This window comes from Xenopus laevis, chromosome 4L, assembly GCF_017654675.1.
Source record: "Xenopus laevis strain J_2021 chromosome 4L, Xenopus_laevis_v10.1, whole genome shotgun sequence".
Taxonomy (NCBI): domain Eukaryota; kingdom Metazoa; phylum Chordata; class Amphibia; order Anura; family Pipidae; genus Xenopus; species Xenopus laevis.
Window position 1 is genome coordinate 19,561,698 of NC_054377.1, and position 18,181 is coordinate 19,579,878.

Consider the following 18,181-nt stretch of genomic DNA (forward strand, 5'->3'; position numbering starts at 1 on the left):
GAGAGTAGGAGAACCTTAGTGGCCTACACAGAGCCCAAACTTCAAACTACTGAACTGGAACACTGAATGTGAGACCTGATTAGCAATGGGCGCAATTCGGAATGCGGAAAGTCGCCATGAATTCAGGCCTGCCAAATTTATTTGCCCATTTCTAGACCCGATCCCCAACATCAGTGCCCAAAGTAACTAATGGTTTTGCAGATAAATGGGATCCCATCCAACAATATTCATGCATCTAGTGCAGGAGTAGGCAACCCCCGGCTCCGGAGCCTCATGCGGCTCTTCATCCTGCTTGCTGCGGCTTGGTCTTGTGGCTTTGTCTGTCATGTCTTCTATACAGCCCTCGCACCTGCTGGTGGCTTCTTGAGTGTGCGACCGCGGTATGCTAATGGTTAGCTTACCATGATCACACACTCAGGAAGCCGCCAGCAGGTGTGAGGGCTGTATAGACGTCCCAGGAGTGACAGGCAAGACCGAGCCTCAGCAATATGATTCATTATGGTCCTTACCGCGTTCACACACTCAAGACAAGAGAAGGAAGATCAGCATGGAGCTTCAGAAACAGAAGTCACATTAAACAGATGAGGACACTAACATTTAATAGGGCTATTCAGTGTTTAATTTATTTCAAAGTAGGTCTACACATACACACTGCACTTCTGTTTGTTGTATTCTGTAACAGTTATAATTAAAAAAAGGTTAAAACTTTTAAAGTTTATAAGCTGTGTCATGTTTTGCGGCTCCAGACTATTTTTCTTTAGTGAAAGAGAGGGCAAAATGGTTCTTTTGATAGAAAAGGTTGCTGACCACTGATCTAGTGCATAGTCTTCCCTGAAGATCAGAAGCTGTTACAGCATACAAAGAGACAATCAACCTTATTTTCATACCCTTGGTTTGGGAATTGTATTTTGGACATGCAGGTGTCTGGATATCTATGTCTATGGAGTGTAAATTTAGATGGAATGGCTGACTGATCAGGCCAGCGAGTGTGGTCAGAACAGGATGGGACTTCAGGCATCAAGGGTTTAACATTTCCTATGAAATAGTATAGAGAGTAAAGAACACTAGACAAAGAAGCAAGAGCGATACAGAAAATTCCAAGTTAATTTTAGATCTGGAGACCTTATATCCAGTTGCCCCTAAGTTGTGCTGAGCGATTTGTACTGCTCAGGTCTGGCAAGCAGAGAAACCACTGTGCTCAGAAATAACAATGCTTCTTTCAGATAACCTGGATGGTGTACAAGGTACTTTTCACTGCATACGTTAGCTGTATATTAAAAAATATATTTTATTAAAAAAATGTGAGTCTAGTTATCCAATGCTATAAAGAAAGTAGCTTATCCATTAAATGTGACCGGTCTCCTTTAAACTTTCTGTAATTTGCTTTCTGTGCAGGAGATATTTTGGAGAGAAGATTGGCCTTTACTTTGCATGGTTGGGCTGGTACACCGGCATGCTTATTCCTGCCGCACTTGTTGGATTGTTTGTGTTTCTGTATGGATTATTTACCATGGATTCCAGCCAAGTAAGGTGAGATGTGCCAGGTTTCTGCTCACCTAAAACTGTTGAAGAACATTACATGATACATTTCTGCCTTTCTTTTCCATTTTGCCTGCTTGTATCAAAAGAATTCCAAATGCAAGAACATAGACTAAAGGGCTTATTTACAAATGTAAGCACACATTTCCCACAATTACATTGTTCATTAAGGTACTTGCGTCTATACTCTGCCAAAATGTGTGTTGCTTCTGCATTTCTGAATAAGGTACAAGGATGAACAGTACAGGGTACATGGATGTAAGGGAACCCTGCCTTGAGTAAGTGTTAATTCCACGACTATCTTTGCTAGTTATAACTAGAGATGCTTCTAACTTTCACCTAATAAATTGCCGGCAAACTCCATTGCCTCACTAGAAATTATGCAATTTACAACTCAATTGACACCAGCAAAATCATTGCCGATAAGTTATGCAGTGCTTCTGAGAATGCAAATTGTGAGGCAGGCATTTGCACTGGCAAGTACACTGGAAAAGTGTGTTTATGAACTTTACACATTGTGTTTGTATTTGTCAAACAGCCATTAGGTAAACCTTTTAATTGGTTTCTATGTTTATACAGTAAAAGGCAAAAAAGTGAATCATGTGTTAGTTGCACCTGAGTTAGCTTTTGCCCATGTCTGAGATCCAAAACTAGTGATGGGCGAATTTATTCGCCAGGCGCGAATTCGCAGCAAATGTCTTGATGCTGGTGACAATTCCGATGCCGGCGAAATTAATAGGCACCCATTGTCTTTAATGCAGGTTGGAATTGTCGCCAGTGTGAAAAAATGTTGAAGCCGGCATCAAAATTTGCATTTCGCTACTTATTCGTCGTTTCACGAATTTGGCCGGAAATTCGCAAATTTTCGACGAAACGGGAGAAATTCATCCATCACTGTACAACACCCAATAAACCTTAAAGACAATCTGAAAAGCAGTGTATATCTATCCTTTGAGCCTCAATTAATGTCCCAGCAGATCATTTCTGGGAGGTATTAGAAGTATTATGGACACAGCTATTGGGTACTGTTGATCAAACTGGTGAATGTTTCATGCAGTATATATGAAATCTACAAGATCCAGAAGACCACGAAGACCTATTTATGCATTTTGATGATGCATTTTGTGCTTCATCTGTATATAACAAATCTTATTTGCTAACCTACCACTCAAAGTAGAGTGACAGTAAACATTGTTTGTTAGCCCATTGAGGCCTATGAATGACCTACCTCCTATACAGTATATTAGTGAATTCTGCAGCTACAACTCTCAGAATCCACTAGCATGATAGAAGCCTTATGCTTTCCTTAAAATGGCAGATTTAAGCTGTTGTGTATCGGTTGTTCCCGATGGCCACCACAAAAATCAGGTTTGAAACCACATCAGCACATGGTGAGGTCCTCTCCTGAATGGCCGGTATAGACCCCTGTTATGATCCAGTTGATAGCCAAAGGATTGGATCAGCTTGATTTGACTCTGCAAGAAGGTAGTCAAATCGGGGCAAAGTTCCATTTATTTTGTGCTGTGTTTCTTAATGTGTATGGACAGCTTTAGGCTGTGCCTATCTCTTACCAAGCTTAGGTTGAACCATTAAATATTAGGATATTTTACTACTAAAACTTAGTACCCAAGTCCATATCTGATTTCATTTAATTTCTGTATTTTCTTTCTTTCTTTGTTCAAAGTATAGAGATTTGTGAAGCCAATGAAACTATCATGTGCCCAATGTGTGAAAAGAACTGTACCCTCCAGCGGCTGAATGAGAGCTGTATTTATGCAAAGGTAAAGGCTTTCTCTCTCTTCATTTACAAGATTTTTTATCTGGTGTATGGTGTAAATTGTAGGAACAACTCTAAGGGGTATGTTTTTACCCTACTGTAGCTTGCTGCAGCACTAGTTCTCAAGGTCATGGTTGACCAAAAAATAATGATTTGTGCTGTCTTTTTGCACCATTGAGAAAATATGTTGAACGTGACTGTATTTGCAGCCTGTGGACAGCGATGGTTGGATCTCATTTATTTCTGTAAATAAACTCACAGGACAGATTGACCTTTTTTCTGCCATTGTTTTTAGGCCAGTGGAGAAAACACAGCGTGTCGTCCTTTGAAGGAACTTTTATTCATTTTTAAGGATCTTGTGAACTTGAAAAGTTGCTTTGTATTATGCAATATTTGCATACAGTGTCCTGTAAAGGTCATACAGTAAATACCTTGCAACCACCTTTCATGGTCAGACAAATACACCTTGTAGATTACCTGTGTCCACTGAATATGTCTGACTTCATCCTGCCTTTCCCCTGGATATTAATTATGCATGAGGAATGTACTTGGCGGCTCTAATCTACTGTAAACTTCACTGAATCAACAAACATTGATTGAACTATTGCATGTTATAAGCAGCCAATTCAAAAAGGCCATAACCTGAATTCTGGCTGTTTCAGGCTTTAAGACTTAATTGAATATATAAAAAAATATAAAATGCAGAATTGGCTACTGTATTGTTTAGCTGGCCAAACATGGAGATGGCATTTAGTTGTTTTCCATTAGACAGATCAACATTTGTTACATTGTACAGGTATTTTATCCACTGGGGTCTACACGGTATCTAGTTGGATCAGAACAAATCGCTTAGAACTCTATTCTTCAAATTGATGAATGTCCCTGGATCTTTGACAGGTTTTGGATTGTGTATTTTTAGATTCAAGCTATTTCCAGGGTCAGGGTATAATAAATCTCAAAAAAAAAAAACGAAAACTTGTTTGTTTTTTTACCCGAAAAAGTGAGTTTTGACCAAAAACTTGACAACTCGAAATTTCATGGAAAACACATCTTGAACCTCAATATATCTGCCCCTTAATGAAGGGTGTTACTTTGTTCGACAACTTTGGCCATTTCAATCCGATCGTAAATGTACTGGGTGGGTCGTAACTGAGCCATTGATATGTGAACTTTGCCAAATAAATCCTTTGCAGCTGCATTAAAGGTGCAGTGCATCCTTGAAGGGAGTAGATGCACCTTGGGTATGGGTAGTAGCCAAGTATAATACACAGTTGAGATCCATTACTATGACCTAGGTCAAAAGTGCTGGGCTGGAAGTGGGATGAAGGGGGGAATGCTGATCCGTTTTGGAGGTAATTGTAAGACGCGCCGGGAGATTGTCCCGGTCTGTTGGTGCTCTGCACTTCCTCATTTGTCTTGCTCTCTGGCTAGGCGCAAATGATGATGGCGTCATTTCGCCAGCATTTGAGGCTGAGCGAGCATCATGATCTGGCACAGAATTTGAATTTTTGGCGCCAATTCCTCATTAAAAGGCCCTGTCTCCATTGTAACAGCGCCCAAGCTGGCTTCTGTTTACAGACCCTACCGAAGCGTTTAGACTGTTTTGAATTCCTGGTTTTTTGACTCCTGACAGTTTTTTTACTTAGATTCTTGCCGCCTGCCTTGATCCTTTAGCCTGTTCTTCGACTACGTTTTGCCTAATCTTTGCTGGTACCTCCTTTTTGGACGTGTTACAATTTACACACTACTCCTTGTTGGTTCTGCAGCAGAAAGCCAGGTGCCCCAAAAGGGCATCTGTGAACAACGGAATCCATAGGGGTGCCCACTGTGTACTCACTGCTTCTAAAGGTTCCTAATAGACGAGAACGTTACAGTAATTTTCCAATATGCAGGACAGGGAGCAGAAAACATGGCAGATTGTTTCATTGTTTGCACTTTTTCATAGTAAATAACCTCCAGTATCTGCCAATAATCCACTAAGGCATCTTTAAATATTGGGTTGAGTCAAGTGCAGGTGATCAGATGCAGTAGTAGATCTAAGCACCAAGTACAGTATATACTTGACCAGATCCCAGCATACCATTTTAATAAAATGCAGCACTAGTCACTCATTAAAGGGCTTGTTCAATGCCTAAACACTTTTTACAGTTGAGTTGTTTTTAGATTGTTCCCCAGACTTTTTTTTTAAATTGCTTTCCATCTTTTATTTTTTACTGTTTATCCAAAATTAAAGTGTAATGTGGAATGTTCCAGTCTCTGGTGTCAATCTGGCAGCTCTTTGATCCAGGTGCAGATTCTGAACTGTTACAATTTGCTCCATTAGTTGATACATTTCTCGGCAGCATCTCTGGAGTATTAGTAACTATTGTATCAATTCTAACGGCTGCCTTTAAAGGAAACATGTTATGTAAAAAACAAGAATGTGTCAGTGCATTCAACTACTTTAGATATAGAAGGAATGTGCTTTAAAATGTTTTGTTTCTGATTACTTTATTGAAAATGTCTGCAAAACCCCTACTAGTCCCTCCCATCTGTTCCACTTCCTGCTGCCTCCTTTCCCAGGCTGTGCAGCACTCAGTATACTGCACTGTAGGACAGCAGCTAGACTTACCTGATAGGGAACTGAAGCCTGTCTTTGCTTGTGTAACTGCAGGGCTGTGATTGGCTTTCCCCCTTCTACTGTGCTTCTGGTAGGGACTGCTAAGACAGGGACCGTAGCAGATCTATAGGGAGCTCCAATAAAGGGGCACCATAGTATACATTATTGCCTACAAAATTAGGGGGATTTCATGTATTAATGAAACTCAGGGATAGCAGGGCCAAAGATCAGAAATGTATCAACTAAGGGGCAGATTTATCAAGGGTCGAATTTTCGAATTTGAAAAACTTCGGATTCAAAAAGACCAACCGAAATTAAATTGGAGGTTTTTTTTTGCCCGAATAAGTCAGTTTTTGATCAAATATGAATCGAAGTAATACTTTAGCACATTCAATCGAATTCGAAAAATTTCCAAAAAAAACCTTTGATTGTTGAAAGTCCACCAATTGACTCAAGTAGGTTCTAGAAGGTTCCCGCATAGCCTAAAACAGCAATTCGGCAGGTTTTAGATGGCAAATGGTCGAAGTCGAATTTTTAAAAACACAGTACATGATAAATTTCAAAATTCTAACTTTTTCAAATTCAAACTATTCCCTAGTGGAAGTACAACAAAATTAGCTCAAAATTCAAATTTTTTAAATTCGAATTTTCACTTCGACCTTTGTTAAATCTGCCCCTTTAAATGTATCAGTTTAGAACAGTTTACAGGGTCGGTGTCCCCCCTCCTCCCAGAGCTGCTTCAGAAAGACATAAGAAGGTGAAAAATTAAATGTTAGACTTCAATATAAGAAAAGTGGTCACAAATAGAACATAGAAAGTAATTGCAAAAAGTATTTCTTTCTGGTGAACACTCTGAAAACAACTGAACTCTGTTCAAACTCTGCTTCTTGTTTCGATCTCCCTCATTATATTCCTGGCAGAGATTTTCACATAAATCCTACAATGACTGCAAATCCATCTTTTTCGGAGCTTGATCAATGTACAGATTTTGTCAGCTTTTCTGCAGCTTTGCTTTTTCATTAGTCGAGATACATCACAAGTATTGACTGAAGCACGTCTGCAAATAAATAATAAAAAAAATAGATACACGTTTAGGTCTTTTCAGGTCACTAAGAATAAGGAATGTAGTTTATGTAGAGTAACTTTTGCTTCTTGGCTGATCTTGGCTTATTTCTAGTGAAAGACACATAACATTACAACATGTCTACTGCTCTAATTTGTGCAGCTTTGCCCTCTCTGGTACAAAGTCTTCCTATATACAGGTATGAGATCCATTATCCGGAGACCCATTATCCAGAACGCTCCAAATTACCGCCAATTGCAATCAAATACATTCAAATTTGTACAGGTATGTACAGGTATGGGACCTGTAAGCCAGAATCGTAACTGGAGTTTTCCGGATTATGGGTCTTTTCATTATTTTGATCTTCATCCCTTAAGACTACTAGAAAATAATATAAACATTAAATAAACCCAATAGGCTGGTTTTGCTTCTAATAAGGATTATTTATATCTTAGTTGAGATCAAGTACAAGCTACTGTTTTATTATTACAGAGAAATTTCTTCTTACATTGACTTTTTTGTCTTGGCAACTTTTTTAAAGTCAATGGGAGTTTTTTTTTCTGAAGTTCTTTCTCACTCGAAATGCATTAAAATCAATGGGGCGTTTTTTGTCTCCCCGACGGCGAAATGTGGAATTTCGCTGCGAATCCATGCCTGCCGAAAAACTTTGCTCATCACTAATTAGGCCAATCAAACCTTAGCTCACAATCATACAACTAAAAATGAAGGTGGGCTCAAGGTTAAAGAGTGGGGGGCTGGAGAGGGAGGATGATCATATCTGGGGGTGACGGGAACCTACTTTTCAGTTCTGCCACTTTCGGACTAATCCTCTTTAGCCTTTCTCAGGCCGTGACAATCGGCAGTTTGTATTAATGCTGAGATTAATTAGTGTTTGTTGCTTTAGGAAAAACACTACAAATCCTAATTATAGTTCAATTCATTGTATTGATCAAAGTGTCAGAAAAAGTTGCCCCTTAGGTAACTAGTGTCACTTGGCTAACTGAGATATTCAAGAGCTTGCTATTTAATTGAGAAAATTACATTTTTCCTTTGCCCATAAAGGGTAACACCTAGGGGCAAATTCATCAAGGGTCGAATATCAAGGGTTAATTAACCCTCGATATTCGACTGGGAATGAAAATCGAAGTCGAAGGATTTTGCACAAATAGTTCGATCGAACGATTAAATCCTTCTAAACGAACGATTCAAAGGATTTTAACCCAACGATCGAAGGATTATCCTTCAACCAAAAAAACTTAGCCAAGCCTATGGGGACCTTCCCCATAGGCTAACATTGGGTTTGGTAGCTTTAAGGTGGCGAACTAGGGGGTCGAAGTTTTTTCTTAAAGAGACAGTACTTCGACTATAGAATGGTCGACTATCGAATGATTTTTAGTTTGAATCCTTCGATTCGAAGTCGAAGTCGTAGTCGAAGGTCGAAGTAGCCCATTTGATGGTCGAAGTAGCCAAAAAAACCAGTGGCGTAACTAGTTGTTACTGGGCCCCATGGCAAATTCAATTTAGGGCCCCAAAATATTTATAAGTTGGCCTTTTTTACCAAGATATATTAAAATTGCTAATTAATTAGGGTCTCACTGGGCCCCATACACTCTTGGGCCCCCCTGCAACCGCAGGGTCTGCTTCCTCTATAGTTACGCCCCTGAAAAAAACACTTTGAAATATTAGAAGTATTTTTTCTTCTATTCCTTCACTCGAAGTTAATGAATTGGCCCCCTACTGTACATTATTACTAAATATCAGTTGCCTTGATAAATCGAAGGTAGTGCTGTTTTCATGGAGTTCTCAATAGGCATTTTTTTCCTGTACAAAATAACACAATTATTTTTCATTACAAAACACATGGAAAATTTTTGCCACCAGCAAAAAAAAAAAAATTACATTTCCAGTTATAGGAACATGAATTTTCGGTTACAGAAAATGGCCTTCCCATAATTCTGAGCTTTTTTGGATAAAGGGTTCCCCCTTTATGGATCCTATACCTGTATATAGTTCTGTGGGACACTAAACACTACTGTACCGCAACCACACCAGTAACACCAATTTTGTATTTTTAAAGCAATATTGCTCAATACATTTTTTCCCCAGGGCACACAGCTGCTGTAAAATAATCCTCCAATGAGAATTCCAGCTGATCTGGCGTAACCACATGATGCCACAAAAGTGAGGCAATAAAAGACCTGGTGCGACTCAGGAGCCGCCCATTCACAACCAAACTACTAGCCAGCGACAGACAGCTCCTAGCGGTGCCACCTAGATGTCGCCTTTCCTGTGCCTAGTGCCTGCCAGTGCCTATGCCTCATGAAACATTTAGGGGCAGATTTATTAAGGGTCGAATTTCGAAGTGGAAAGTACTTCGAAATTCGACCATCAAATAGAATCCTCTGACATTCGAAGTCGGAGGATTTTATTCATTTTATCGGACGATCGGACTATTTTCCTTCGAAACCCAAAAACTTAGAAATATGCTCTGGCAGGTCCCCATAGGCTAACAGAGCACTTCGGCAGGTTAAAGTTGGCAAAGTATTGAAGTCGAAGTTTTTTTAAAGAGACAGTACTTCGATTATCGAATGGCCGAATAGTCGAACGATTTTTCTTCAAATCGAAGTCAAAGTAAATTCGAAGACATAGTATCATATTCGATGGCCAAAATATCCAAAAAATTACTTTGAATTTCGAATATATTTTGCTTCGAAAATTCCCTTTGACCCTTGATAAATATTCCCCTTAATGTGCACAACTTATTGTGAGCGTATTGCTGGAATGCTGGGAAAATTGTAGGTAAATCACATAATAATTTACATCCAAAAATATCACTTGTGATATACTGTGTTAGTAACTTAGATAAGCACAAGAGGCAATCAGTATGGCAGCAGCAACTACTTCTTTATAAATTGTCAAAAATAAATCTTCCATGGCCACAGCCCCTCCTCTCTTTAATAGAAATACTTCATAAAAATGCCTATATTTTTTCCCCTTATAATGTGTTAATGAGACACCCCAGCAATTTGTGAAGAAAAGACTGATGGGCAAATAAATTTGACAGGTGCGAATTTGCAGTGAATTTCCGTGCGGGCATCAAAATTGACGCGGGCATCAAAATTCGAGTATATTGAATTTTTCGACGGTTCGTGATTTTTTGAGTGAAGCCAAACGGGACTGAAGACTGACAGTTAGGGGGTTATTTACTAAACTTAATTTTTTTTCTGGTCTGGCTTTTTGGGGCAAAAACTGGGATTTTGAATTTGTCGAGATTTATTATCATTATGTATCCTATTGATACGAAACACGTAAGGCTGTATATTTGTGCACTGAAATAAAAAACACTTTTTAACTGACAAGTCTGGCAAACCATTACCTATCAGTGTTTATGACTCTATTTCGAGATTTATTATACCCTGATGCTGCAAAAAGCCCAAACCCAAAAGTCCGTCATCTCAGACCAGTCAAGCTCATGGATAAGTCGAAGGGAGATGTCCCTATCCCAACTTAAAGATATCATGGTTTGTGATGGGTTTAGACCGATAATCCAATACATTTGGGGGCAGATTTACTTAGCTCGAGTGAAGGATTAGAATGAAAAATACTTTGAATTTCGAAGTATTTTTTTGGCTACTTCGACCATCGAATTGGCTACTTCGACCTTCAACTATGACTTCGATTCAAACGATTCGAACTAAAAATCGTTCGACTATTTGACCATTTGACCATTCGATAGTCGAAGTACTGTCTCTTTAAAAAAAACTTTGACCGCCTACTTCGCCACCTAAAACCTACCTACCTATGGGGACCCCATAGGCTTCCTAGCAATTTCTGATCGAAGGAAAATCGCTCAATCGATGGATTAAAATCCTTCGAATCGTTCGATTCGAAGGATTTAATCGTTCGATCAAACGAATTGCGGTAAATCCTTCGACTTCGATATTCGAAGTCGAAGGATTTAACTTCAATGGTCGAATATCGAGGGTTAATTGTTCCCCTTGGAGTTTTGTAACAAAAAGTGGGGAAAAAATCGAGTGATTTTGCAAAGAACTCTGAAAAAATTGTACGATTTGGGTTTTCGCTAGATCTTATCAGATTTTTTCCTGATCCGATTTATTAGAGTTATTTTATTAATAAATAAGGCAAAATGAGGGATGGGGGGTTGGTCAAGCTTTTTTTATTTTAATTATGAGATAAATTAGGATTTTAGTAAAAGTTACTTTGAAGACATGTTGAATAACATATGACAAATGTTATCTTTTCCAGGTGACACATTTGTTTGACAACGGGGGCACGGTATTCTTTGCGATATTTATGGCCATATGGGGTAAGTTTTTTTTTTCATGATGATCCATTTGTCTGGAGGAGAGTTGCTGCATGGGAGTTTAGCTTATCTGCCTAGAAACGACTTTGCTTTCTATTCTTTATCTCTCGGACAGTGAATTTCAATGCTGCAATACTAGTGCTGGTGGGTGTGTGGCTATGGAGCCCTGAGGAAGGACTAATGTCACACTCACAATGACATTTTTTTTGCTGGTTGAGAAACGTCTGATAGTGATGGATGAATTTATTCACCAGGTGCAAATTTGATGCGATTTTCCATGTTTCGTAGCTGGCGAATAAATTGGCAGTTGAAAAATTCTCCTGTTTCGCCCGAAAAATTTGCAAATTTCACGCAAAATGCGAAAAATCTGCAAAACATAAAAATTAATTTTTGTGACACCGGCGACTATTCTGATGCCGGCAACAATTCCGACACCAGCGACAATTAAATTACTTTAATGTCCGTCAAATTGTCGCTAGCGTCTGAATTGTCACCGGCAGCAATTTTTTTTTTTTGTTACGCAAATTTTTCGACAGCAAGTCGAAACGGGAGAAATTTTTCCATCACTAACGGCGGATTTTGCCCCCTTACCACGCCAAAAATGAGTGCAGAGACAGTAACGCAATCCAAATGTTGTTCTGCACATGGGGCAGATTTTATCCAAAACACAAATCTGTGTATGACATTAGCCTTAGGGTTGTAATGTACAATAACCGATGACAACTACTATTTGTTACCCTGTGTGATCATTTCATATTTATTACATTGCTTTACTATTACTGTATTGTTACTATGTACAGCACTGGGTATTAAAGGGAACCTGTCACCCTAAGGAACAATTCCAAATTCTTTTCTATCAAGTTTGTTGAGCAAAATAAACTTTACTTACACTATTTTTATTATTTACATTTTGTTTTCTTCACTCTCGGAATTACACTATCACACCAAGCAGGCAGCAGCCATTTTGTGGACATTGTTATTAAGATAAATTGTGTATCACGCCAAAATCTTGTGTAAGCACCAGAGTGGGGAACCTAATGCCCATACACATTGTCCTACATGATAATAGGGCCTGGGGAGGAAAGGGGCAGTGTAAGAAGTGAAATGACATGTAGGAAATGCTGAATGGAAAGTGAAAGTAATTGACTGCCCCACCTCTGTGCCTCAGGCATAGAGGCGGGGCAGAAAATATTTGATTGAAAGCTCAGATATTTAAACACCTTTATAACAGGTATGGATGTTTTAATGAAAAAAATTATTTGTGTTTCACGTTTAATTTGCAAAGGACTTTCATTATGCAACTTTTAATACGTAGGTGACAGGTCCACTTTAAGTTAATAACAATTCACATACATACATACAAATACTATATGGCATGATATGACATTTTTGATATTTTTCCTGAAAAGATCCTTTAACATGTTTCGGGTTAGTTTGTTTTGTGTGTTTGGGCATATTACTTAGATTACTGCATGGAATGGGCTCATTTGCATGAGTAGAAATAGCCCTCTCTGAAAAAACAAGAAAAACAAATATGTGGGCAATAAACTATGCGGCACTTTGGAGACACCAATATACAGGGGTAACTTCAGGTGCCTCTCCACATAATCTCAGGTCACTCGCTAAAGATCACCCTCAATCCCCCTGCCACACATACTCTCATATCATTACTATGGAAGCAGTTCTCCACGGGCCCCCCTGTGCTTCATCAGTAGTTACACTACTGGCAATATATGCTGTAACTGCTCCAGTAATTTCTAATATAGGTAAAAGCTAATTTTTTCGCCACATATCACCGGGAGAAAAATATGTTGTGCGTTTTTAAAAAATTCGATGCGCGTCAAAAAATATTTGTCGCCCATAGACTTTAATGCATTTCTGGCAAAATTTTGCTGGCTGCGGGTCAAATTCGCCCATCATATACCATTGGCGCAAGAAATATATGACACAGAGACCCCAGCAATATATGACATAGCAAGGTTCCCTAGCAAGAATTGTCCTAGAAAAATATTACATAGTGAGTGGCCCCAAGAATATACAGAATGGCATAGTTGGTGTACTGAGCAATATATGAGGCAGAGGCCCCAGCAATATATTACACAGTGACCCCAGCAATATACAACACAGCTGAGTTTTCCTAGCAATATATGACATTGTGAATGGCTCCAGCAATATACAGTATGGCATAGTTGGTGTCAGGGCAGCCATCGGGGGGGGACAGGGGGGAGAGTTGTAGGGGGCCCGAGGGTCAGGGGGGCCCGGCCACGCCACACTTACTTGATTAGCCGGCCCCCCATCTTTCTGAAAGCTGCTGACTTCGGGAAGGCATGGACGTTTAAGGGGCCCTGGCCACCAATTTTTTCTCATGTGGGGTCCTAGCCACCAATATTTTTTAATGGGGGGGCCCTGGCCACAAATGTTTTTTATGGGGGCCCTGACCACCAATATCTTTTTATTTTTTATTAACATGTGGAAACCCTAGCCACCAATATTTTTGTGTGGGGGGCGGACCTGTAGGTGGGGCTTGCGGTGGGTGCAGCTCAGGGGGCCCAGGAAATGTTGTCGTATGGTATGGGGTGCCGTTTGTCCTAAATACATTCTGTATACAAAACTATCCCTAATACACAGAATGAATGTCTCTCATGTTGCCACAGCAATATACAGTATGGCATAGTTGGTGTACCCAGCGATATATAGTGCAGTAATTACCTCTTGCTGGAAGAATATTCTACATATACTTTATATTGAAGACATTTTAAATAGGTGGTAGATCATTTTCCAGAGACAAACACTGCCGATACAGGGCAGAGATTTTTTAACTCCACAAAATTCACAAGAGTATTGGATTTCCTGCATAGCCACTAAATTGATCAAACTCTGAAAATAAGTCAGTATATCTGAAGTTTTGTTTAGGGTGTTGGGTTGCAGGGAAGAATGTCAACGGCAGTAAGGACAATACTGGGAGTATTAAGTTAAGGTTGGCAGGAAGCTAAACAGATGGAAATAGAAGAGCATTTATAGGTCAAAACATTTTAAGTGCTGATATATCAATCGATCTAAAAGGGGAAGTTTAATTTGTTTAGTTTTCTTGAACTCCCATAACGTCGAAATTCGAATAAAAAAAGACCAATCGAAATTTATTAAAAAAAAATCGTTTTTTAACTTCGTGAGAATAAGACGTATTTGATACGTTCGAAGTTTTAGCGAATTCGATTGAAGTCCACCAAATGACTCCAAATAGGTTCTAGGAGGTCCCCCATAGGCTTAGACAGGAATTTGTCAGGTTTTAGGTGGCGAATGGTTGAAATCGAAGTTTTAAAGAGACAGTACATGATAAAGTTCAATATTCGAATAGTCAATTTTTTTTCAAATTCAAATCGAATTTTGGCCTATTCGATGGTTGAAGTTCACAAAAATAGCTTGAATTTAGATTTTTTTTTTACTTTTTTATTTTTTTTACTTTTTTCCCCTTTGACCCATGATAAATCTGCCCCTCGGTGCACATTGCACCCTACCCTGCATTTAATTAATGTCTGCTTATGTGTTTTGCTTTTTACCCCCCCTCTTCCAGCACAAACCTTATGGAGACATATGTGAGCAATGTAATAACACATGCAAGTTTTAGATGTTTTTTTTTAGATGGTTGCTATGGCCTCAGAACCCATAGCAACCAGAGAGATATTTGCAATAAAACAGTAGACCTTTAAATCCTAATATTTCAGCTCTAGAGCAAACTTTGCAGTTTTGGTCATATCCCCCTTATCGTCATTGTAGATTTAGGGCAAACATCAGTTGAGTTTACATTACAAGTACAGTACATGGTGGGACAGTGTTGAAGGCCTTGCAACATTGGGGTCCTTAGTTCAATTCCAGTCAGGGCTCTATCTACAAGGTGGACATGTGTTCTGACCACGTGTAGGTGAACCTCTCCAGGCACTCTTGTTTCCTCCAATGACTGGACAACTTACTTCTGATCAAAATGAATTACTATAAACAAAAAGACAGGGGCACATGCTCCCATAGCATAACAATAGTATGTAGTTGTCTTATCATATCATACATTGGGTGCTATAGAGGCCTAATATCAGTTGTTCAGGCCCATCAGTGGGCACCTTACACAGGCCAATAGGCTTCCAACAAGGCAAGCCTTAGGGGTAGGTAGAATAGGCTCATGCCTACAGTGCAACAGTGGAATGGCTCTGACATATACCTCTTCTACTTCCCTTCCCCTGTTTGGGCACCGGAAAATCTATGCATTGGCATGCTTGTCAGAAGTTGTGCATGTTCAGGAGTTGTGTACAAGGGGGTGCGCACGTTCATGAGATGAACAAGTGGGCTGGTGCTGGGGGTGCTTGCCTTGGCTGCCCTGAACCTCAGGCCTGGTTCTGCTAGAGAGACAGAGTTTGCAGCTTTTATCAGCCTGTGTATGGCCACCTTTAGGGGCAGATTTACTAAAGGGAGAAGTGGCCGTCGATAATGAAAATTTGGCAGAAATCAAATCAGCAGGGACATCGCCAATTTACTAACAGGCTTTGAGGATAATTTGCAAGTGAAAGGAACTGTCGCTAGCGTAATTTTGTGTCTATCGCAAGGCAAATTTTTGCTCAGACGAACGACTGTTACTCCGCAAATTCACTAAAGTTCGAATTTTACAGAACGTTACCTCTTTCGCCAGAGTTTCCTTTGCCACCTTAGACCTGGCGAACTGATAAGTCGAAACTACATCCTCCTCAATCTTATGTCACTAACATCATATCCTGTATGCCAAAGTCATAGTCATATTTTAAAGCAGGATTGCCTTCGAAAGTTCTCAGTATTAAAGATTTTTATGTGAAATGAGAACTATCGTGAAAATGAAATCTTAATATAACCGTCCTCATACTGAAATAAGAAACATTCTAAATACAATCAATTAAAAATTGAATTAATGGTAGTAAAACTTTGCCAGCGTTCAGGCTACACATTTTAGTATGATAGCATTGTTGTAACAAATTTACTCCTGCCAAAATGGCACAAAGTGTGGCAGAGCGTTCGCTGGCTAAAACGTGCCCTTTAGTGAATTCCCCCCTTAGTCTTATGCCATCTGCAATTAACCTCACAAGTGAGGCAGGTCTTAAATTTTGTCAAAAAATCCTCCAAAATATTTATGAATAGTTACACCTTATAACTTTCCTGCAGAGTTTTGATTTACTGAAAGTGTTAATAATGAATAATGAAATTGCTTTCTCTGTCCACACTGAAGGGAAAGTGTTTTGTCTGATTATGATTCCATAAACAGGCTACAAGCAAAAATAATGTGAATAAATATCTGTACCTCTAAGCAAATGTTTTATTGGAACAATTCATTATAACATATAAAGTGATGTCTATGAGCAGGAATTGTAATAAACATCTCTTATCGACGCCTTAGAATATACACCAAGCTATCATATACTTGTAGCACTTCATTTAGTTCATATAGATATAGCCCTGTGAAGTACACTATTTAACAGGTCTTGTGCAAACAAAAATACATTTTATATAATTTACAAAGAGTATTTGGGTCACCGACTGTGACCTTTAAGGGAATATAGCAATAAGACCTATTGTACAAGACCTGTTGAGTGCTGTACTTTAAGGGGACTATGACACTATTTCTTACCAGCACCCAGGCAGACAATATATTCTTGTATGAATGCTCCTCCTTTGGGACTATAATATATAATATGGAATCCACAATAGACACTTCTTCCACGTTAGGTTTTTTGAAACACAGGGGTTCTCACTTCAGCATGTTTTGGGCAGCCGAGGATGAGTAGAGTATAACAGTGCTTTATTAGCAGAGTCATGCAGCCATTACACAACAGTGAACTTTCACTTTCACTTTTAAGCTACCAGGAAGTATGCACCGTATAAGTATGAACACAGTGACATCTACAGGCCATTTGCATGAACACCACAGCATTCAAATGACATTTAATAACATTAAAATAGCTCCTGTCTTCTAGACACAACGTAAACTTGTGTTTCCTCAATACATAGGCAGAAACACATACATGGAGTGCTCACCTCTCCGAGTGTCGCTTTTGTAGCGTCAGGTGCTGTACTGTGAGACCCACTCCTGTCTTTGGGTCAAACAACATGCAGGAAACAACCAGTCGCACTCTGAATAACGTTGTATCAGTGTTCAAAAGTTAAACATTTATTAAGCCCATATGCCAAGGCAACGTTTCGAGCCTACCAGGCTCTTTATCAAGCCTACCAGGCTCTTTATCAAGAGGGGCTTGATAAAGAGCCTGGTAGGCTCGAAACGTTGCCTTGGCATATGGGCTTAATAAATGTTTAACTTTTGAACACTGATACAACGTTATTCAGAGTGCGACTGGTTGTTTCCTCAATACATAGGGGCAGATTGACTAAGGTGCGAAGTGGCTAACGCTAACGACAATTCGCTAGTGTTGCCACCCGCAGGGACATCACCGATTTACTAACAGGTACTGGTGCCAATTCGCTATTGAAATTGACCGGCGCTAGTGGTGATTCGCATTCTACTGCCAGGCGACTTTTTGCTCTGGGGAACGGTCGTTACTCTGCAAATTCACCGAAAGCGGATTTTAATGAACGTTACCTCTTTCGCCAGAGTTGCCTTCGCCACCTCAGACCGGGTGAAGTGCAATAAAGTAGCTACGTCTTCCTCAATCTTCTGTCACTTACATCATATCCTGTGAGACATTAATGCATCAAAGTCCAAAAAAACGCTGGCGACTTTTCATTTTTTCAGCGTGATTATGGCAAGCGGTTTTCCTCATATATTTTCAAACACATGGAACATTAATTTTACAGTGGGCAGGTGTGTAGGGCATTATAATATCTCTATTGTCCCTAGACCTATGTTTTAAA

The 18,181-nt window shown here is 39.5% G+C and overlaps 1 protein-coding gene across 1 annotated transcript in view; it reads left to right on the forward strand.

Annotated features, from left to right (window-relative positions):
- The window catches only part of LOC108713464 (anoctamin-3), a 187,259-nt gene that overhangs the window by 113,004 nt on the left and 56,074 nt on the right, over nt 1-18,181 (forward strand). Inside the window, exons 12-14 of the mRNA XM_041589950.1 lie at nt 1,396-1,530; nt 3,224-3,320; nt 11,245-11,305. Of these exons, the coding sequence (XP_041445884.1) occupies nt 1,396-1,530; nt 3,224-3,320; nt 11,245-11,305 (293 nt within the window). The remainder of the gene's footprint in view (nt 1-1,395; nt 1,531-3,223; nt 3,321-11,244; nt 11,306-18,181) is intronic.